The 23,037-nt window shown below is 41.7% G+C and overlaps 1 protein-coding gene across 2 annotated transcripts in view; it reads right to left on the reverse strand.

The window, feature by feature from the left end:
- Nucleotides 1-2,781: 2,781 nt before the first annotated feature.
- The window catches only part of SCG3 (secretogranin III), a 44,144-nt gene continuing 23,888 nt past the window's right edge, over nucleotides 2,782-23,037 (reverse strand). For both annotated transcript variants that reach the window (XM_008143151.3, XM_054715533.1), the window contains 2 exons: nucleotides 8,870-8,950; nucleotides 2,782-3,001 (listed from right to left, as the gene is read on the reverse strand). In XM_008143151.3, coding sequence (XP_008141373.2) covers nucleotides 2,883-3,001; nucleotides 8,870-8,950 — 200 coding nt within the window. In that variant the 3' untranslated portion in view covers nucleotides 2,782-2,882. The remainder of the gene's footprint in view (nucleotides 3,002-8,869; nucleotides 8,951-23,037) is intronic.

Raw genomic sequence — 23,037 nt, forward strand, 5'->3', positions numbered from 1 at the left:
GTTTAGGCCCGATTCCTGTGGGATCGGACCTAAACTGGCAGTCAGACATTCCCCAAGGGGTCCCAGATTGGAGAGGGTGAAGGCTGGGCTGAGGGACAACCCCCCACCCCCCAGTGCACAAATTTCATGCACCAGGCCTCTATTCTTCTATAGTAGAGGGTGATCTCTTGATCATGCTTTGCTGTTTTCTTGTATTCTATTATCTGAATGATGTGGAATTAGTTGGAAGAGGAGAAAACTAAAAGAAAAAAATAAGTGAAGGAAAACAGCTGTGGATATAAGACAAAGCTCTGGCCTCTATGTAGGCCCAGGAACTTAAAAAATGTAAAGTTATGCTGTTTAACATAAAATTGCCTGAAATATGAGAGTAACCCAAAATACATAAATCCAAAAACATTACCCAAAGGATATAACATAAGCTGAAAATTGAAATTAAGACCACAATCTCAAAAACTTTTTTCAGAATATTTAATTTCTGTCTAAGGGTCTCTCTTAGCTATTTCTAGCCAAAACATCTCTCTCCTTTTCCAAGTTATTAAAAACTTTGAATTAATTATGGCTGCAGTAAAACTGGCCTGGACTGGCGTTGATTAGTCCTTGCCTGCACGTGGAATCACTGTGGAAGAATGGACTGAGATAAGAAACCTGAGTTCTAGGTTCAGCTTTACCACATCTTGGCCATATGAGTTTGAGCATATCTTGTGCCCATGTTTATGTTTTGCAAACCAGTTTTCTTACATATAAAACAGGACTGATGAGCTCCCTTTTGTCTTGGGTATCAATAGGAGCTAATAAATGTCTGTGGGTTCAGAAAGTTACAATAAACTCACGAATTTCTTATTTTAAAAAATACTGCAGATAGTTAGATAAATTATAGAAAAGCAATAGGTAAAATGCTTTCATTACAGCAAGTTTTTTCTCTCTGATGTAGAAGCAGCCCATTTGGACTACAGGACATGGGTGAAGTAGAGTCAGTCACGTTATCAAGGATGTCATTAAGACAAGTCTGATTCATCATGCTTTGGCAAGTGTAGTTTGGGAAAGGTGTTTTTAGTTTCCTCTCACCACTTAACCAATGAGTATTGGCTTCTCTACAATAGATTAAGTAAAGAGTTTAGGTTTTTTGGCATGCCAGTCTTTGGTTTTTGTTTATTTTTGCAACTCTAGAGAGGATGGGAGGAGCAGCAGGGGTCTCCTACCCTGAAAACAGCCTCTTCCATTTTCCCTGTGAGTTCCCAGTCCTCACCAAAAAGTAGATGCCAACTAGGGGCATTTAAGACCAGTATCAGACGGCCTTTTAAAGTAGTGACAGCTAGTGCACAAAGCATTATGTGATTTTTATGATTTTCAACTGAAAAAATACAGAAAAAATATGTAATTTATACCACATAACCCATTTTCAAAGCATTCTTTGGTTTGGGAACATTTCCCACTAACATTTCAGGAGGACCCTGGGTGAGTTGTGGTGGTGGCTGAGGAAGAGGATTTGCAGGGACCAGAAGTTCGAAATCGTTTTCCTCCAGGGAACCTCAGCTAACCAGCTTTGGTTCACAGGGAAGGAAGGGAATGATTTTTATCTCTGTTTCTACCCCGTCTTCTGGCCCTCTTGCTCTCTGCTGAGAAATCATGGCTTGGATCAAATCCAGTTTAGAAAACTCAGAGCTGGCATACATTTTTAGCTCACTTTATGTAGTGTTTATGACCTCATTTTCTGCCTCGAGAGTACATAGTTATCTCTTTTTAAAAACATTTTTTTTTTTTTTATTGATTGCAGAGAGGAAGGGGATGGGAGAGATAGAAACATCAATGATGAGAGAGAATCATTAATTGGCTGCCTCTTGCACGCCCCCTACTAAGGATTGAGCCCGCAACCCTGGCATGTGCCCTTGACTAGAATCGAACCCGGGACCCTTCAGTCCGCAGACAAATGCTCTATCCACTGAGCCAAGCCAGCTAGAGCTATAGTTATCCCTCATAATAAACAAAATCAATGTCTTAAAACTCACTTATAGAAAATATTAAGAGTGGGGGGAAATTGTTAATAAATCCAGAAAATCCTATACCCGTTTTTCAGGTTCCTTTTCGTGCTATTCAGCCTGATAGAGAACTAGCAGGAAGAGCTGTAAGAAAATAAAAAAGGCAGCCTGGCTAGTGTAGCTCGGAAGTTGATTGTTGACCCATACACCAGGAGGTTGCCAGTTCGATTCCTGGTCAGGGCACATGCCTGGGTTTTGGGCTTGATCCCCAATAGAGGGCATGCAGGAGGCAGCTGATCGATCCATCAATGTTGATGTTTCTATCTCTCCCTTTTCCTTCCTCCCTCTTTCAAATCAATAAAAATATATTTAAAATAAGAGAAAGTTAACTATTAAAAAAAAGAAAAGAAAAAAAGCAGGTAGCTTCCTTCACGCTATGGAGACTTTGAGGAAATGTGAATTTATTTCAACCAAAAGGGAACTGGTAGTGAAAAGGACATGTTGTAACAGATATGCTATGAGGTGCTTTGGTAACCAGCATGCCTTGAAAACGGAACCCCCACTTCTTCAGGGGGTGCTTATATGTGTGACTCAGTAGGAAAAAGGTTCAGTTCTAAGGTCAGTCCATTACAGGCTTTTCCAAAGCAACCCATCTCTGATTATAAAATGTAAATCTACAAGGAATTAAGGATTCTATGTACAAAATTTCAGCTTACGTTACTTTTCAGATAGTTTTTATGGCAAGAAAGCTATGTCTTAACCACTTCTAAAAGGTTATCTACTATAAATCCAGCACTTCCTAACACTCCTTGGGTCAAAATAACTTTAATCACAGAATTAGGAGAGTTTTAAGCTATATTATGTCTTCCGAAACAGTGGAAAGACTCCTGGACCATTTTGCCATTTTTACAGGCTGCTGTAAATACGCTTGATGGCATCGGCTTCTTCTTTATCAAGGATGCCTTTCTCCACATAAGCTTCCGTTTGTTGGTTGATGAAGTCCTTCATCTTCGAAAGGTCATAATCTGGAAAATATCACGAGGGCATCATGAGAAAGATCAGGAAAGAGCAATCCCATTACAGTGATCACCATTAACCAAGAAGCGTTTTATATACCACCACCACAACCATCCTTGTTTTCACATCAGAAGGCATTTTAGGTCTTGGCATTTGTGCAGAGCTTTGCAGTTTAAAACCATGCGTATGTGTGTATATTAGCTCATCTGCTCTCCAGCATCACACCTACTCGGTGTCCAGGTTGGGAGTACCACTCTCATCTGACCATGGAGGACACAGGCTTGGAGACCAGGGCTTCACACCTTGACTGTTTGTACCAATCACCTGGGGCTCCTGGGAAGTTGCAGATTTGCATTCAGTAGCTCCAAGGTGGGGCCCCAGAGTCTGCTTTTTTTTTTTTAAATTTAATTTAAAAAAATTTTCAATTACAGTTGACATTCAATATTGAATTAGTTTCAGATGTACAGCATAGTGGTTAGGCATTAATATAACCTATGAAGTGATCACCCTGATAAGTCTAGTACTCACTTGGCACCATACCTAGTTATTACAATGCTATTGACTATATTCCCTAAGCCATACATCCCCATGACTATTTTGAAACTGCCAATTCGTACCTTTTAATTCCCTCACCTTTTTCATCCAGCCACCTAACACCCTTCCATCTGGAAACCATCCATTTGTTCTGTGTATCTACAAGTTTATTTATTTTGATTGTTCTTTTCTTTTTTTTTTTTGGTTTTGGTGAAATAATATGGTATTTGTCTTTCACTGTCTGACCTACTTCACTTAACATAATAACCTCTAGGTCCATCCATATTGGTGCAAATGGTAAGATTTCATTACTTTTTTTAGGCCGAGTAATATTTCATTGTATATATGTATATATGTACCACATTTTCTTTATCCAATTGTGTATTGCTGGACACTTAGGTTTTCATTTTTTGGCTATTGTATATGAAATGTCCTTCTTTGTCTCTTAATATAGCCTTTGTTTTAAAATCTATTTTGTCAGATAATCTGAGATAAGTATTGCTACCCCAGCCTTTTTTTTTTTTTTTCATTTCTATTTGCATGAAATATCTTTTTCCATCCCTTTACTTTCAGTCTCTGTGTCTTTCAATCTGAAGAGAGTCACTTGTAGGCAACATATGTACGGGTCTTGTTTTCTTCTCCATTCAGCCACCCTATGTCTTTCGATTGAAGCATTTAATCCATTTACATTTTAAGTAATTAATGATAGGTGTGGAGTTATGACATTTTATTATTCACATTTTTATCTTTTTTCTTCTTCTTAAGCAAGTCTCTTTAACGTTTCTTGAAATGCTGATTCGGTGGTGACGACGAACTCCTTCATGTAACTTATGAAGTGATCACCTTCAGCTCTTCCTGTCCGGGAGCAGATTCTGCATTTTGAACAAGCCGCCAGGATATGCTGATTCTGCTAGTTTAGGACTCACACTTGGGGTAAGAAGATCCTCAAGCTTGAGTTCAAGATCATACAGGTAGTAAAAGTTACGATCAGAACCAGGTGTTTTGACTTTTTGAACTTGTTACACTGCTTAGTCCCTGTTGAGGTGACAACCCACTTACCCATTTTTATTCCAAGTTAAGAATTACCTTGATTTTCACACTGAATTGTATGCATGGAGCAAAAAGCCAAACCATAACCTCTTTATGGTTTCTCTGTGCCACTTAAACAAACAAAAACCTATATACACCATCAAGCCACCCACCAAAAACAGATCCCCGAGCAAGGAGGCTACCTGTGGCACCTTTCTGAAAGCTTAAAAAGAAAACCACGTCTTCCCTTGATTCTTTAAATATTATAGGCTTGTTTAAAAAAAGATAAAATCATGAAAATAAAATTGAAATAACCTGAATTCTATCAATCATAGCTAACCACAGTTGGTATTTTATTTCCTTTTAGCTTTTCAAATATATCTATCTCAACCCAGAATTGAGATCACAGTATATATACAAACTTATAACTAGCTCCTCTCACTTAACTTTGTACAGTGAGCATTAATATTCTTCAGAAACACCACTGTTAACGGTTAAATGCAATACCTCCTATGGAGGCGCCAACATTTATGACACACATCCCTCGTGGCTGGGCATGGCGGTCTTCCATGCCATACAGTACTTGGGAGACCCTCCAGATTGTGAGTTGCTTGAGGCTGAGTTCCTTGAGGACAGTGCCATTCATCTTGGCAGCTGGCAGCCTCTGGACCAGAGCCCTGCCTTCTTTCAATTTGTAAAGAGAAGAGAAAGGAGAGAATGAGGTACAAAACTCACAGCCCCTTTAGTTAGCTTGGGTCCTTTAGGCATCTTTTAAGACCCTGAATGAAAAAAAATCCCCCCCCCCCCCCCCCCCCCCAAAAAAACAAAAAACCAAAAACAAACAAACCAAAAACTAAGCCTGAAAGACCTCTCTACAAGCACCAGGTGTTTATCATATCGAGACGAGCAGAGGCTTAGAGAGAGCTTGTTTCCACCAAGGAGGGCCTTTGCTCCCCACTAGGGCACAGCCTTGAGGGTTAAAGAGAGAACTCTGGGCATTGAACTCTTTACAGCTTCATCTGATCTGCTCTTCACAAAACTCCATGAGGTCAGCATTAGTATTTCCATTTCAGAGGTGGAGAAACAGGACAGAGGAGGTAAGTCACCTGCCCCTGCCCTGGAAGAGTCAGGTTCTGAACCAGGTCAGACTGTGGTCACGGCTTTGACCACTCTGCGGTCTTTAATCGTGAAGGTGAAGTATCTAATTGGTGCAGAACAAACGTTCAGTATGTGCTTGGTTTTTTGTTGTTGTTGTTGTTGTTTGACTTTCCTTTTCTCCCAGGCACAGACTAGAGAACCAAGCTGACCGTACATTTTGTGTGCACCTCGCCTCACTGGCTGATTCCTAGCCCACTCACTGGTTCACATTAATACTCTTCAGACTCGGTTGCAGGATCAACATCTTTAGTGAGACAAAAGGCAGGCTTCCAAGGACAGATGTGAAGAGGTCCAGGTGATCTGAATGGGCAAACGGGAAACCGTTGTGCCGGTGTTGAAGTGGAAGAACTGTATCTTCATGACGTCGCTATCACCCTGTGCCGGGAAAGCCAGTCTGGTGCAGAGGAAGGGCCGGCAGCTGGCTGCGCGAGTACACAGTCAGTGCCCACCTTGCTCATCTTAAAAGAGGATGTAAGGTTGTTATGCACAAAAGAGAGAGTGCTGTGATTTACAAAGCAAACTTTTTTTAAAACAAAGGCTGCATTCGCTTTTACCATCATCCCCACGGTCACATCACATGGGCCTTTCTCTCCTGGACTTGGGAAGGAGATTCAGGCCCCCCAGGCCCCTGCCAAACAAAGGGCATGAGCAGAAGTTAAGGAAGTCGGACCGTAGCAAGACTCCCTCTCACACAGCTGCAGCCCCTACATGGCCAGATCCCCGCAGGCTCTGAGGGACGACCCAAGTCTAGCTGAGCGTACCTGAAGCAGTGGAGGAAAAGCTCCCTGCGTCTGCCTGCAGGAGGCTGTATTGCGTGTCACCTCCCCTCCTGCAGGCAGAAGGGAACGTCAAACTCCACCCTGTCGTTCTGAGTTTGCTGGCAGAGCCTTCCCTATGCAAGCACCAGAGTTCCATGCTTTACTAGGTTGGCTGTTTCTTGAAGAGACAGATTGAATTGCAGGATGTTGCTGGGCATGACCAGGAGTTTGATTCATATGTTCATCAGCGGAAGAAATCACACGAATAGTCCAAATTGTTGGGGCATGTAATTTACATTGGTTTCGGAATGCACTTTGGCCCCTCCGGTATTACACTGATTCTAAGAGAAACATTTTTATTTTCAAGTCTTTGCAGTCACGGATAGCATGCTACACTTTTTCTTCCTTAGTGGTGCATTACACAAGGGTGCATTTCCCAAATCAATGACAGATTTGATGAATTACAGTTCATGTGAATTTTAATGGAACCGACAGCCTGGAAATTGGCATTATGTTGAGCCAAATAAAATGAAAATGTGTGAAGACCTGATAACTGTTTCCATCTTGCTCAATTTACGATACCACGGGCTAACAAGGGGCTGAAAACATGTCTTCCTCCTGCTGTGCTCTATCTCAGCAGTTCTCCAGCTTGGCTGCACGGTGGAAAAGGGGCGGGGAGGGGGGGGAGGCGCATGTTAAAAAATATTGATGCCTGGGTCCTGCCCTTCAAGTTTTTATTTACTGGTGCTCCCTGGGCATCAGCATATGTAGAGGCTCTGCATGTGTTTTGAATGCATTATAAGGTTTGAGACGAACCGCTCGTCTCATTTTAAAAGCATCACTTTTTAACTGCTCTGTCTAGACACCTGGGAATCATACGGGACTCCTCTCTCTTGACATAGCTCTCAGGTTTCTCCCTTCTTTATTCCCTCTGCCCTGCCCTGGTTTAAGCCCCATCATTTCTGCTCTTGATCCTTGCCTCCTATCTCTCTCTCTCCAGTTTTCTGGGATATTATTTTTTCAATCTGTAACCACACTACATGCCAGATAGATTTCTCAGTTCTTAACTGAGTTCTCAGGGCTTAAGTAAGCCCTAACTTAGGCCCCCCTGGCTCAACAAGCCTCCTTTGCCAGGTGGCCAAGCATGTTCCTGACCTGCCCACGTTCCCAGCCCTGTCTGCTAGTCTGCCCCCATAGATACCCAGTGTTCCTGGAAAACTGAATAGCTCCAGTTCCCAGAATGCATCACTCTCTTTTGTCCCTTTATGTCTTGGCACCCAATGTTCCCTCTGTCTCCATTTCTCCTTACTTACCTTTCCAGTGAAGCCTTTTTCTTTTTAAAAAAAAATATTTTTATGATTACAGAAAGTAAGGGAAAGGGAGAGAGAGAATAGAAACATCAATGATGAGAGAGAATCATTGATCAGCTGCCTCCTGCACACCCCCTACTGGGGATTGAGCCCACAACCTGGACATGTGCCCTTGACCAGAATCGAACCCAGGACCCTTCAGTCCACAGGCTGACGTTCAATCCACTGAGCCAAACTGGCTAGGGCTCCAGTGAAGCCTTTTTCACGGCCCTTCTTCCCAGTGATCTCTGCCTCTGTGCCCCTTTCTCGCCCTCCTTTGCACCACCATGCGTGTCTGTGATGGCACCCACAGGGCCAGCTGTGCTTTACTGATGCTGTGAGCGATGTGGGGGCGGGGGTGCTGCATTTACCGTGCTTCACTTTTCTGGCACTCAGAACAGAGCCCAGTTAGTGCCATGTTTTAAGTGAGTGAGTGGCTGCTTTCGTGACTGCCGAGTGCACCTAACATGTGCTTGGAAAACGCCTCTGTTTAAAATTATCCAAGAAAGGAGGGGGAGTAGACAAAACAAGATTGGCCAAGTGGTGATGGACACGTGGAGATTCATTATATTATTCTCTCTAATTTTGTTTGACTTTTTTTTATTTTTATTCATTTTTTACAGAGAGGAAGGGAGAGGGATAAAGAGTTAGAAACATCGATGAGAGAGAAACATCGATAAGCTGCCTCCTGCACACTCCCTACTGGGGATGTGCCCGCAACCAAGGTACATGCCCTTGACCGGAATCGAACCTGGGACCCTTGAGTCCACAGGCCGATGATCTATCCACTGACCCAAACCGGTTAGGGCTGTTTGACTTTTGTTTTGTTTTGTTTTTTCATCATAAAATGAAGGGGGAAAAATGCCTTTGTTTGAAAGGCTGGTTTGAAAAATAAGAGAAATGGAGGTTCCCTCTGCCTCTGAGCAGTGCTAGAATCTCTCTGGGCTCTGAAAGGACTCGTGGGCCTAATTTGATTGTGGGAATGTTTATTTAACAACAGCCCCTGGCAAATGGGTGAAGTTTGCCGTTTATAACCTAAAAGCCTTACCTTCTTTATTTCCTTTTGCGTTGTGTTTCTTCAGCCATTCAATGTTTTTTCTGATGGCTTCCAAATAGGCTTCTGTTTTCCCTGAAAAGGCAAGAGAAGCATATCAAACACTCACACAATGCCATTGCATCTCTTTTTAAAGACCACATTATGTGTAAAACCATAGACAAAATATTGGCATTATCGAGCACTTGTGCGGTGGTATCCCTAATGAGGTAGTGTGCATCCCTGTGTGTGTGTGTGTGTGTGTGTGTGTGTGTGTGTGTGTGTGTTGGGGGGAGGGATGTCCAGGAGAGGGGGTGGAGATAAGATTCGAGGAGGCAGGACCAAGCTGGTAAGTGTCAAGAAGCCATTCTCCCCATACACGAATAACTATAGTTTGATGTTCTGGGAGAGTTTTGATTCAATTCGCTGGGTAGGTGGGTCCCTATAATTCTTAGATTGAGTTGTTTATGGTTACAGATGCTTCTTCTAAACCTAGGAGCCTTGTCAGGTCAAGACCTGCGTCAGAGTGGCAGATATTTAAAAGAATCCATCACTAACTGATGTTAAGTAAGCCCAAATGTGTGGCTTGTGTAAGCTGTTACGCAAGTCTTCAGCTCAGTTCTGATAGGGAGTATGTAGAAACTCAGATAAAGAGGGCAGTCCAAACCTCATTCAGATAAAGAGGGCAGTCCAAACCTCATTCAGATAAAGAGGGCAGTCCAAACCTCATTTCAATGTTTGGATGGTGAACCTTATAATTTATTCTAGTAAAACTCCCCTGGATGTAAACCATTTTCTGATGGGCCTCAACTGTGGTGGGAGAATACCACACATCATCTGCTGTTTAACAGCATTGCATTTAAGTGACTTGTTGCTTACAAATCGGTATTATCATCAACTTAGGAGGAAACTAAGGCACAGAGAGGCTGAGTGACTTGGCTGAGGACACACAGGAAATAACAGAGCTGAAATTTGGGTTCTGATCTTGCCAAGTTTTTGTTACCTATACAATTTTGAAAGATTACACCTGTATTCAGACATGAACACCGATGTATCCTTGTTTTGTCTCAAAGCAATCATCCCCTTAAGCAAGTGAGGTCCCTAATGCTCAGAGTGTCTGTACTAAAAGACAGGGGGGTCTGGAGAGTTCCGGATGGCCTAAGAAAAAAGGCTTTCAAAGTGCAGGGCCTCTGCAAAAGTAATGGAATGCCAAGGCTTAGTGTGGTGACCACCTACTCTGAGCCTCCTTTGAGCCCTATTACCTCTAGTCTACTGCCCAGACTTTTTGAACTACCTGTACTGAGTGCTTTTTATGTGCCAGGGACTGTGCATTGTGCACCAAAATGCATTATCTCTTTTATTCTTCACAACAACCCTTTGAGGCACTCCTATTTCATCCCCATTTTACAGACAAAGAAACGAAGTCATAGACAGATAAAAGTGATGTGCCGAAGATCACATGGCTAGTAAGTAATTGATCCAAGTTTGAACATGGCTACATCTGACTGCAGACCATGAACAATAACACTGCCTTAAGATTTGACAATGTTCTAAGGATCCAAGATGGTGGCGGAGTAGGTGGATACTTACTCCTCCCAGGCCCAAACTGGAATTACAACTAAAATATAGAGCAATCAACCTGAATAGCCATCTGAAGACTAGTTAAACAGAAGTCTTATAACTAAGGATTTACAGAAGAGGCCACATCGAGACTGGTAGAAAGGCCAGAGACTTGAAAAGGACTGGTGGCTGGTCCTACTTGCACAGGACGGTATCTGAGATCTTGGAGGGATATCTGAGCTGCAAAGGTTCCCCCTGAGAAATGTGGGGTCTCAACCCCAAGGTGGGCTCACTGCCCAGAGCAACAATGCCAGGAAGAGGTGCCCACATAACATCTGACTATGAAAATCAGCAGGGATTCCATCTGGCAGGGAGAGACAAGAGAAACCCAGGCACCCTCGTAAGGAACCAGCACACAAAGTCTTGTTCACAGCCACTCACCCTAGGCTCTGGCAGAGGGAGGGCAGAGCAGACTAGAGTCGTGTGAGGAGAGACTGGGGCTTGTGACTCTGGGGAGAGAGCTCAAGGGACAGCCACCAAGAACATGTGCTGAGTCACTGTCCCACACCCCAGATACCCCCACCCCTGGATTCCCTGTCTTTGCACCCTGCAGAGCTCACACCCTGCTGAGGAGTCAGTTCAGGGTAGACTCCGGGTGTCAGTGACTGAGTTATGTGGCTTCAGGGTAGGGGTCATTCCCCCCAACTTTCCTGTGAACCTGATTGGTGCCTTCCCCTCATGGGAGATCAGCTATCCCATTCTCCGGCCTCCTGGAAGCCCCACCTTCACAACTCCTGGTGGCTCACCACTGCCTAGGAATGGGGAGAATCTGGGACAGACTAAATTGTGTGGCTCTAGGGTGATACATGTACACAATGGAATACTACTCACTGTAAAAAAAGAAGGAAATATTATCTTTTGCAACAGCTTGGATAGACCTGGAGAGCACTATGCTAAGGGAAATAAGCCAGTCAGAGAGAGATAGGTACCATATGATTTACACTTACATGTGGAATCTAATGAACAAAATAAACTAACCAACAAAATAGAAATAGACTCAGAGATACAGAGAGGGAGGTTGAGGGGCTGAGTGAAAAAGGTAAATGGATTAAGCAAAAACAAAACAAAAGAAACCCAAACAAGTCATAACTGACAACAGTATGGTAATTACCAGAGGGAAAGAGAGATGGGGGAGGTAAAACAGGAGGGTAAATGGTGATGGAAGGAAAGTTGACTTGGAGTGGTGGACACACAATACAATATGCAGATGATGTGTTGTAGAATTGTACACTTGAAACCTAATAAAATTTTATTAACCAATGTCACCTCAATAAGTTCAATTAAAAAAATGTGACAATGTTCCAAACAGAATAGACTCATAAATACAGAGAACAGACTAATGGTTGACAGAGGGGAGGGGTTTGGGAGACTGGGTGAAAAAGGGGAAGGGATTGAGAAGTACAGATTGGGAGTTACAAACTATGCATGGGGATATAAAGTACAGTAGGGGAATATAGTCAATAATATTTCAATAACTATCTATGGTGCCAGGTTATTTTAATAACTAACTATGGTGCCAGGTGGGTACTGGAAAATATCAGGGGGAACACTTTGTAAAGTATATGGTTGTCTAATGTCATCTGAAACTAATACAAAATAATATTGAATGTCAACTGTAATTGAAAAATATTAAAGAATTAAAAAAGAAAAGTGCAGATGTCCTGTGGGGCACCTATAAGGACCTAAATATATCTGACCTCTGAGTTCTAGGCTGTGGAAAATAAAAAACTACAATGTGGTTAACAAAAAGAAAGAAAAAGATTTAACAATATTCCAATTTCCACTATTGCATTTACCTAAATGACTTCCTGAGATTCTTTTTTAAAAAAATATACTTTATTGGTTTTTTACAGAGAGGAAAGGAAAGGGATAGAGAATTAGAAACATTGATGAGAGAGAAACATCAATCAGCTGCCTCCTGCACACCCCCTACTGGGGATGTGCCCACAACCAAGGTACATGCCCTCGACCGGAATCGAACCTGGGACCCTTCAGTCCGCAGGCAGACGCTCTATCCACGGAGCCAAACCAGCCAGGGTGACTTCCTGAGATTCTTTCTTCCTTGTCTAGTAAGCCCACTCCTGCCTCACCACTGGGGCTCCATGTTATCTGGTCCCCAAAGAAACACAGAGAAACTCTTGTTCAAAAAGTGGATACGAGAAGAGATCTGCAATTTTTAGCCCCTATTAGCTTCAGTTGCCTGTGTAGGGAGAGCCTTGATTTCAGTGCCTTGTTCTCATGAACGTTAGAGCATGTGAAAGACTCATGTCCCCTTGCTGATATTATTCAATTACAGCACAATGAATATAGAGACTTTCACTGTCTAGTGCCGGTTGGCTGAGAAGGTCAACTGGATTTGGTAACAAAAAAACACTGTTCTCTATTTCAAATTAATTCAGTTAGAAAAGGCATTTTGAACATGGACTATTTGAAATAAGGAATTCAACATCTTTTTAGGTTGCTTTTTGCTCAGGAACCAATCCTATATAATAATAAAGAGGTAATATGCAAATTGACCATCACTCCAACACACAAGATGGCTGCCCCCATGTGGACACAAGATAGCCTGCAGGGGAGGGCAGTTGCGGGAAGGAGGGGGAGACCAGGCCTGCAGAGGAGGGCAGTTGGGGGCAACCAGGCCTGCAGTGGAGGGTAGTTGGGGGTGACCAGGCCAGCAGGGGAGGGCAGTTGGGGGTGACCAGGCCAGCAGGGGAGGGCAGTTGGGGGTGACCAGGCCTGCAGGGGAGGGCAGTTGGGGGCGACCAGGCCAGCAGGGAGGGCAGTTGGGGGTGACCAGGCCTGTAGGGGAGGGCAGTTAGGGGCAATCAGGCTGGCAGGGGAGTGGTTAGGGAGTGATCAGGCTGGCAGTCCTGGGTTGTGAGAGGGCAGTCGGACATCCCTCGAGGGGTCCCAGATTGGAGAGGGTGCAGGCTGGGCTGAGGGACATACACACACACACCCATGCATCAATTTCATGCACCGGGCCTCTAGTTACCTATATAAAAATGATGTTGAGTTTATGAAATGCATGGAAAGTAATTTAATTCACTATATTGACATTAACAGAGAGCGAGTTTATTGCAGCTTAAAGAAATCTAGACTGCAATCCATTAAAAAAACAACTATCTTGTGGATTAGAATATAATTAGGAGGTTTCTCTAATTTAACCTTTTGCACTCGGATGTCGAGTGTGACTCGACACGGTTAGCATCGGTAGCAGCTCGAGAAAAAAGCAAGCGAGTGCAAAGGGTTAATAGAACCCCCCATTACCCTCCCTTTTCTGCTTTATTTTTATCCATAGCACATCACTTTCTACAATATCATATAATTTATTTAAGTTTATTGTTTGTCTTCCTCCCTTAGAAATAGTTCTTGTTTGCTGATGTACTCCCATGCCTAGAATAAAGCCTGACTCTCAATAGATATTAGTGGAATGGTGAGTGGATAAAAGCTCTTCATATAGTAGCCAAATTATAGTCAGAAAATTGCTTGGTGAGCACGGAATCAAAACTAAATACAATTTTAAAAATATAAATGGTATTTATAGTCTTTTCTTTTTTACAAAAAAATAAACTTTATTTGAAAGACTTGAAATTTAATGAATTCTGAATTTAAATGATGGTTATATCAGAAACATTTTTAAATACCTACGAATGTGCTAAACAAACTATATCCATATGTCCTTTAATCTTCACAGAGCTCTAGGAAATAAACATTATTATTCCCATTTTACTCATGAGGGAACTAAGGCTCAGAGAAGTTAGGTGACATGCCTGTGGAGACCCAGCTGAGTAAGCATCAGAGCCTAGTCTTGAACTGGAATGAACTGAGTGGAGTTTGGTAAAATCCACCTTTTAGACCAATAAGGCGTGGTTCTCAGACTTAGCTGCACATTAAAATCACTTTGGTGAACTTTCAAAAATCCCGATGTGCGGGTCCTTCCTTCCCTATCCCAATTAAGTCAGAACATCTGGGGGTAGGGACCAAGCATCATGTTTTTTGTTTTTCCTTTTACTAACAATCCTTAGGTGATTCCAGTGTGGGGTAAAGTTTGGGAACCACGGCCACCGGGACTGGACCTCCACACATTCACAGGAGCACAGTAATGACAGGAATGAAATCAGCTGTTCCTCTGCTCGTGGAGAGAAGCAGCTGGTTCCTATTTACATATTCTCTTCCGGGAGCCGTAAGCAAATCTTTTATTTACACAGTGTGCACTGAAAGCCCATGAGAGTCCACTTTGGAAAGTTGGACTGTTTTTTTTTTTTTTTTTTCAAATTGATTTCAGCTTCCTGTGGAAAAAAATAGCTCATGGCTGAGGTAATATGGCACAAGCCTGAAAACATATGCTGGAGCAGATGGGAAGAGGGCCAGAGTCAAGAGGCAACCCCGCTTTTCTGGCTGTTCTGGTTTTCAGCACTGCAAAAGAAATATCCTTTTTTATACATGAATTTGTCCCAACCCTGCTATGCTATCCTGATCTGCACCCCCTCAGAAAATTGTAGAAATCAATAGAGTTAACCTATTGAAGACTGGATATACTAAAGATACTAGATCTTTTAAAAGAGTGTATATGAAAATTAAGTTTAATAGATGATGCTTAAAATTCTTATAGGAAAGATGATATGATTACAGTTTTGAACTGCATTAAGCAAAGCAACTAGTACTGGTATTATGGATGTCAACATGGGCCCCAAAGCCATTCAATTCAAGGATTTCTGCCCAATGATGGCATTTCATATGCCCCACATATGCAGCATGGAATACTGGGATGAGCACTGAATGGGGTCAGGGGCCGTGAGTTCAAGGCCCAGCTCTGCCAGTCTTTGGCTATGAGATCGTGGGCGAGTCACTTCATCTTCTGGGCCTTGGCTTACTTATTTGTAAATTAAGGGGTAAATCCTAAAAAGATGATTCACGATTTCTAAATATGGGAAGAAATTCTCCTGTTCTATCCTTGAAAAACCTGTGTTGGTGGTAGGTCTCTGTGCTTGTGCTTAGCTCTGAGCGCTCTTGCTGACTCACAGGGGAGAAGACAGGACTCGCTATTTTCTGGACATTTCAAGAAGAATGCCTTGGGGCTTGAATAAAGGCATGACTTTTCTCCTCTTATGTTGCTTTAAAAATAAAAACATCCACATGAGTTAGTTAATTTATCAATTTATTAATTAAGTAGGTTACCTTCTCTTTCTGTCTTCTGTAAAGATATGGAAATGATAGGATATTTAAGTGAAAGGTATATTAGAGATCACTTTTTAAACTCAATTTCATTATCTGGCAATAAACTTGATAAATAATAGCACTGGAATGAATTTCTAGGTATTATAATGTTTATCTCATCCTCTGGATGGTTTAAAAAAAATTCAGTGACTCATAAAGCAGAAGTGAATGAGTAAACATCAAACTGGCAAAAGAGAGTATACTTAGATCATGGAATAAAGTTTCAAAATACTTTTTTTTTTGGTCTCCAGAGAGTGATTTACTTGAAACATTAAGCAACTTTATAGGTATGGAAAAATTAGAATAAATTCTATTTCATTGTCACATCCTTAAATTTAGGAATAATTATTGAATCATTCAAATACCTGCACTAATTAGAAATCAATATTTTAAAATAGTATTCTTAATGTGAGTCCTGTAGAAAGCAAGAGTTTAAATAATTTAACTAAACAATATTCAAAAGTTAATGTGTCATATTTCATCATTGAATTATTTTACATTGTCTGCCTGAAATAAGATTCATGTAAACATGCTCAGTAAGTTGAAGAGTGATACAAATGTAGGGTAACTATTATTATTATTATTATTATTATATTATTATTATTATTCCTATTTCCCAATGACCCAACATATGCTTGATATAGTTAATAAATATTTGCTGTCTCATCTCACATTGCACGACTAAAAACAGACTCCCTATAGGCATTCCTGCCAATGTGTCTGGCTTATAATTAATTCCTAAAATGGTTTTATCTGGGCCATTACCTCATCCCTTGCTCTGCTCCGTAATGTCCTCCAACTTTCTCTCTGAAGGGAGCCTGTTCTACACACTCCTGATTCATCAATAAGGATGTGGCTTGTGTTACACTTGCCCACACATGGGTTAAGAACTACTCTCAGGTCATTTCAAAGCTTGTTTGAGTCCTCAGAGTCAAACATAGGTTCTTATATTCCAGGGTGGGGAACCATTTTTCTGCCAAGGGCTATTTGGATATTTATAACATCATTCTGAGGCCATACAAAATTATCAACTTAAAATTAACCTGCTATATTTGGTCAAACATTTAATTAACTCACCCCTAAAGCCTTGACAGGGCCGGACCAAATGATTTCTCTCTTGGGCCTTATATGGCCCGAGGGCTGGATGTTCCCCATCCCTGTTATTCCTTCTGTAACTACTTCCTGAACACAATGCCAGACAGGCCATCGGAATTAATGTTTATTTGTTGCTGAATAAATGTCTCAGAAAACCCAGTCAACCCTACCTCCACCCATATGGATGCTTTTATCAAGTGTTTCCTCAGTGGGTTTAATAACAGAGAAGCAAAACAGCTTTTGAAAAAAGTGCAAATAAAGCAACTGTGAATACAAAGGTATATATTGTAATATGTCCTTTGGGGGCTTAATTACTTTTTTTTTTTTTTCAAGAAATGTTTGCCTTTGGCTTACAGCTCAGTCTGGTATTTTCTAAACAGTGCTGGAATCACTTTTTCTTATCCCAGAGTAATAGGGATGATAAGATAGATGAACCTTCAGGACATTATGCTCACTAAAGTAAGCCAATCACAAAAGAACAAATACTGTATGATTCTACTTATATGAGGTACTTAAATTAGTCAAATCCAGAGACAGAAAGTAGAATGGTTGCCAGGGGCTGGGGAGGAAGGGGGACATGAGTAGAGTTTCAGTTTTGCCTGAAAAGAGTTCTGAAAATGGATGGTGATGGCAGCACAATAATATGAATATACTTTATGCCACTGAACTGTACATTTAAAAATGGTTAAGATGGTGCCCTGGCGGGTGGTTCAGTTGGTTGGAGCAATGTCCTGTACACCAAAAGGTCATGGGTTTGACTCCCAGTCAGGGCACATACCTAGGTTGTGGGTTCCATCCCCCAGTTGGGGCACATATGAGAGGCAACCAATTGATGTTTCGCTCTCACCCCCTTCCCCTCTCTCTAAAGTCAATACAAGCACATCCTCATCCTCAGTGAGGATTAAAAAAAGAATTACTTCAATAAAAAGGTTAAGATGGTAAATTTTATTATATATATATATATATATATATATACATATATATATATATATATTTACCACAATTTCCAAAAATAAAAATAAAAATAAAAATAAATAAAAGTTTATGCCAAAACCGGTTTGGCTCAGTGGATAGAGCGTCGGCCTGTGGACTGAAGGGTCCCAGGTTCGATTCCGGTCAAGGGGCACGTACAGCTGATTGATTTTTCTCTCTCATCGATGTTTCTAACTCTCTATCCCTCTTCCTTCCTCTCTGTAAAAAATCAATAAAATATATTAAAAATTAAATAAAAGTTTATCACTGATCCAAAGTGGGTCTAGGGTTGAGTAGAAGTATCAAGACAGCATGATTGGTCTACAGAGTCAGCAAATATGGTATGTCCCTCACCAATTCCCCTGTCCACTGCCCACAATTAATGATTATTAATTAATAATTCCAATATTCTTTCCTCCTGAGCCCAGATGCAGCATCATAACCTTTCTTAACACAGGGCACTAACAAACAATTAGACTTAATATGTCAGCTATGTCAACATAGGAGAAAATTGTGAATGTCACTGAAATCCATACCAGAGAAAGGGAGGGTGCAAGGATATAAAACTTCATAAGATAGGAAAAATCAACATGAACTTGATATATTAAGAAAAAATTTCTTTTTCAGCCCTGTCTCAAAAAAGTCCCAAAATAACTGAAAAAGCAGTACCTTTGGCCAACACCACCACTCATTTGAACCAACATAACGCAGTTCAGGTCTCTATAAAGAACCCGAGCCCAGCCGGTGTGACTCAGTGGTTGAGTGTCGACCTATGAACTAGGAGGTCACAGTTCAATTCTTGGTCAGGGCACATGCACGGGTTGTGGGCTTGATCCCCAATATATATATTTTAAAAAAGAACCAGAACTCTTTGAAGAAGAATTGATTTGAAGTCTTGGGACAGGAAAATTCAGAGTGGGTCTAGAATATCCTATTGCTGCACAGAGCAAAGATGCTTTTAAAAACCACTGGTCAGTGCTAGAAAGACAAAAGACAAAGTTGCGGGGAGGCTCCTATTGTCCAAGTTATAACCATGAAACCATAAAGTCATCATCATCATCATCATCATCTAGAACAATACATAAAAAGTTACTATAAAGTGTCAGAGGTAGTAGTAATATATAAGAGAAATAGTAATTTTATGGTTTTTATTAAGCTACAAGGTATTAACTACATAGCTCATTTGTTTCTTTTCTACTTAATACATAGACACTTGTTAAGCATGGATCTATCAAGTATGAATGTGCACTTGTTTCTATCTATACTAGAGGCCCGGTGTATGAATTTGTGCACTGGTGGGGGCCGACTGGGCCAGGCTGGCCGGGGGGCAGAGGATGTGGGAGGTTGGCCAGCTGGCCCCGCCCCTTATTGGGGGTGTGTGTGTGGGGTGATTGGGGGCAGGGCCAGCCAGGGGGAGGGGCTGCGGGCAGTTGGCCGGCCGGCCCTGCCCCCTGCCCCCTGGTCGAACTCCCAGTGGAGGGGACAATTTACATATTAGCCTTTTATTATCCTATATAATAAAGGGGTAATATGCAAACAGACCGAACGGCAGAACAACTGAACAACCAATCAAAGCATAATATGCTAATGATATGCTAAGGCTGCTCAACTGCTTGCTATGACATGCACTGACCACCAGGGACAGATGCTACGACTGGTAGGTTAGCTTGCTACTGGGATCCAGCCAATTGGGACTGAGCGAGATGGGCCGGACATGCCCTGGAGCCCTCCTGCGGTTCCTCCCTGGCCCGATCGTGCACCTGTGGGGTCCCTCAGCCTGGCCTGCGCCCTCTTGCAATCCGGGACCCCTCGGGGGATGTTGGAGAGCTGGTTTCAGCCTGATCCTGCAGGCCACTTCCCTTGGGAGGGCACCAGACACAGGGCTAATAGCTGGTGAGCACTGCTGTGGCAGCATGAGCCTCTCCCAATCGGGACTGATTGGGCACGAGTCTGTGGCAGGCACAGTGGGGCCGGGATGAGCAGAAGCAGCAGGTAGGAGCTGCAGGTGGTGTTGAACTGCGGGTTTCAGCCTGATCCCTGCAGGCCACCCAGAGGGACCCCACCCGTGCACAAATTTGTGCACCAGGTCTCTAGTATAGGATAAGAGGAGAGATTGGGAACTGTCAGTGGGCCAAACAATTGCTGCAAAATTAAAAGGTATACTGTGAACACAATAGACTCTGTGACCTCATATCATACTATAGCAAGGAATAAGCAAAATCCATCAGTTCATTGCCATTAATGATTATATATAATAAACAATGAAAAGAGAACCCAATGGTGTGTTTTCAGATGATAAATTAGCTGAATGTCATGCCCACTCCCCTAGAGAGCAAGGTGACCCACTCCCTCAGCTCTCAGGGGAAATAACCTCTGATGATACTAATGAGACACTGATAAAACATAAGTAAAGTCCCAATTATACCAAAGAGGTCAACATATCATAGTGACAGAAAAATAGGCTTATGCCATCTGTTCACAATTTCTGGTAAACAGCATTGAAGTTCAGAAAAAGAATATCTGTCTGAGAGACAGGGTTGTGAATTTTCCATGCTCTAACTAGCACACTTTGTAATAAATGGGGCTTGAACCCCTGACTATGCAACCAGATCCTATATCCTGACTGAAATCAAAGAGTAATAACTTAGAACTTGCAGCCTCATAGGATCTTTTTCTTTCAGGATATGGTAAAGTTTCTAAAATTCTAGGAAGATATAAATTTTATATCACATAGACTTACTAAGGCAGAGTAAAACCCAGACTTCAAGAATGTGTAAGAATAAAGATAAAAACATAAGTTGTGTAATTCTTGAACTAGTTTAATGTGTTTTTTTGCTTTTTAAGGTATTTAGCTTATTTTTAAAAATTTGATATATTTGATTTATGATTTTTAATCAAGTCTTTAAGAGTATTTGTCACGTTGCAATCACTATAAACAGTTAAGAAAATTTGCTTTGTTAAGTCCATACATTTTGTTGCCTTTGTTGAATAAGTAGTATGTGACTATGAGAAGAGTCTCAATAATTACATTTAAAGAAATATTGCTTAATAAATTCCCAAGATTATAAATTGGACATTAAACAATACACAAATGGTCACAAGTATTCCTCCCCAAGCACAAAAGTCCATTGGACACTAAAAACCATAAAAAAATGACAAGTCTTACAAGTTCAAGAAGATTGAAATCATATCAAGCATCCTCTCAGATCACAGTGGAATGAAATTAGAAATCAACTACAGTAAAAACACACAAAACCATTCAAACACATGGAGGCTAAATAGCATGTTATTAAACAATGAATGGGTTACCAACAAGATCAAGAAAAAAAAATAAAAAATCCTGGAAACAAATGAAAATGAACACTCAACAACTCAAAATCTCTAGGACACAGCAAAAGCAGTCCTCAGAGGGAAGTTCATAGCACACAGGCATACCTCAAAAAAACAAGAAAAATCAGCAATAAATTATTTAACCCTACAACTTAAAGAACTAGAAAGAGAACAACAAGAAAAGCCCAGAGTAAATAGAAGGAAAGAAATAAAGATTAGAGCAGAAATAAATAACATAGAGACTAAAAAATCCCCCCCAAAAATCAATGAAACCAAGAGCTGGTTCTCTGAAAGGATAAACAAAATTGATAAACCATTAGCCATACTCATCAAGAAACAAAGAGAGAGGACCCAAATAAATAAAATCAGAAATGAAAGAGGAGAAGTAACCACTGACACCACAGAAATACAAAGGACTGTAAGAAAATACTATGAACAACTATATGCCAACAAGCTGGACAATGTGGATGAAATAGACAAATTCCTAGAAAAATATAATCTCCCAAAACTGAATGAAGAGGATTCAGAAAACCTGAATAGGTCAATAACAACTGATGAAATAGAAGCAGTAAGCAGTATTAAAAAAAAAAAAAAACCTCCCAGCAAACAAAAGCCCAGGTCTGGATGGCTTCACAGGGGAGTTTTTCCAAACATTCAAAGAAGAACTAACACCTAGGTATACTTCTCAAACTATTTCAAAAAATCCAAGAGGAAGGATCACTTCCAAACTCTTTTTATGAGGCCAGAATTATCCTAATTCCAAAACCAGATAAAGACACTACAAAGAAAGAGAATTACAGGCCAATATCCCTGATGAACATAGATGCTAAAATCCTCAACAAAATATTAGCAAATCATATCCAGCAATATATTAAAAAGATCATACACCATGATCAAGTGGGACTTATTCCAGGGATGCAAGGCTGGTACAATATCTGCAAATCAATAAACGTGATACATCACATAAACAAATTGAAAGACAAAAATCACATGATCATATGAACAGATGCAGGAAAAGCATTTGACAAAATCCAACACCCATTTTTGATAAAAACCTCTCAGCAAAGTGGAATAGAGGGAGCATATCTCAATATGATAAAGACCATATATGACAAACCTACAGCCAACATCATACTCAATGGGCAAAAATGAAAACCATTTCACCTAAGAACAGGAACAAGACAGGGATGCCCACTTTCACCACTCCTGTTCGACATAGTACTGGAAGTGCTAGCCATAGTGATCAGACAAGAAGAAGAAATAAAAGGCATCCAAATTGGAAAAGAAGTAAAACTGTCATTATTTGCAGATGACATAATATTGTACATAGAAAACCCTAAAGACTCCATCAAAAAACTACTAGACTTAGTAAATGAATTTGTCAATGTAGCAAGATACAAAATTAACACCCAGAAATCTATGGCTTTTTTATATACCAACTAGAGGCCCAGTGCACAAATTCATGCATGGGTGGGGTCCTTGGGGTGGCCTGCGGAGATTGGGCCTCAGCTCGCCCCCCCAGCCTTGCAGCCCCAAAGCCCCGCCTGGCACCCCGCCTTGGCCTGGCGCCACCCCCTCACCTGTTCCACCATCCTGCCTGCCAGGCAATTGATCGGGACTGGGCGCCCCCACCCAGCTCCCTCAGCACCTGGGAGCCAGGTGGCGGCCCAGCCCACCACTGCTGGTCGCTGTCTGTGGGGTGATTGGCGGGGCGATCAGGCCCCCATTCGCACTTGCCTTGGCCTGGCGCCACCCCCTCACCTGCTCCATCATCCCACCGTGGTCCTGCTCATCAGGGCTGGCCGTGCCTTCACTGCCGCCTGCTGCCAGCGCCATGTCACTCCCTGGTGGTCAGTGCATGACATAGCGAGTGGTCAAACGACCACCCGAGGGGACAATTTACATATTAGGCTTTTATTAAATAGGATAATGAACTCACAGAAAGA

Source organism: Eptesicus fuscus, chromosome 5 (genome assembly GCF_027574615.1).
Source record: "Eptesicus fuscus isolate TK198812 chromosome 5, DD_ASM_mEF_20220401, whole genome shotgun sequence".
In the NCBI taxonomy this organism is placed as follows: Eukaryota; Metazoa; Chordata; class Mammalia; order Chiroptera; family Vespertilionidae; genus Eptesicus; species Eptesicus fuscus.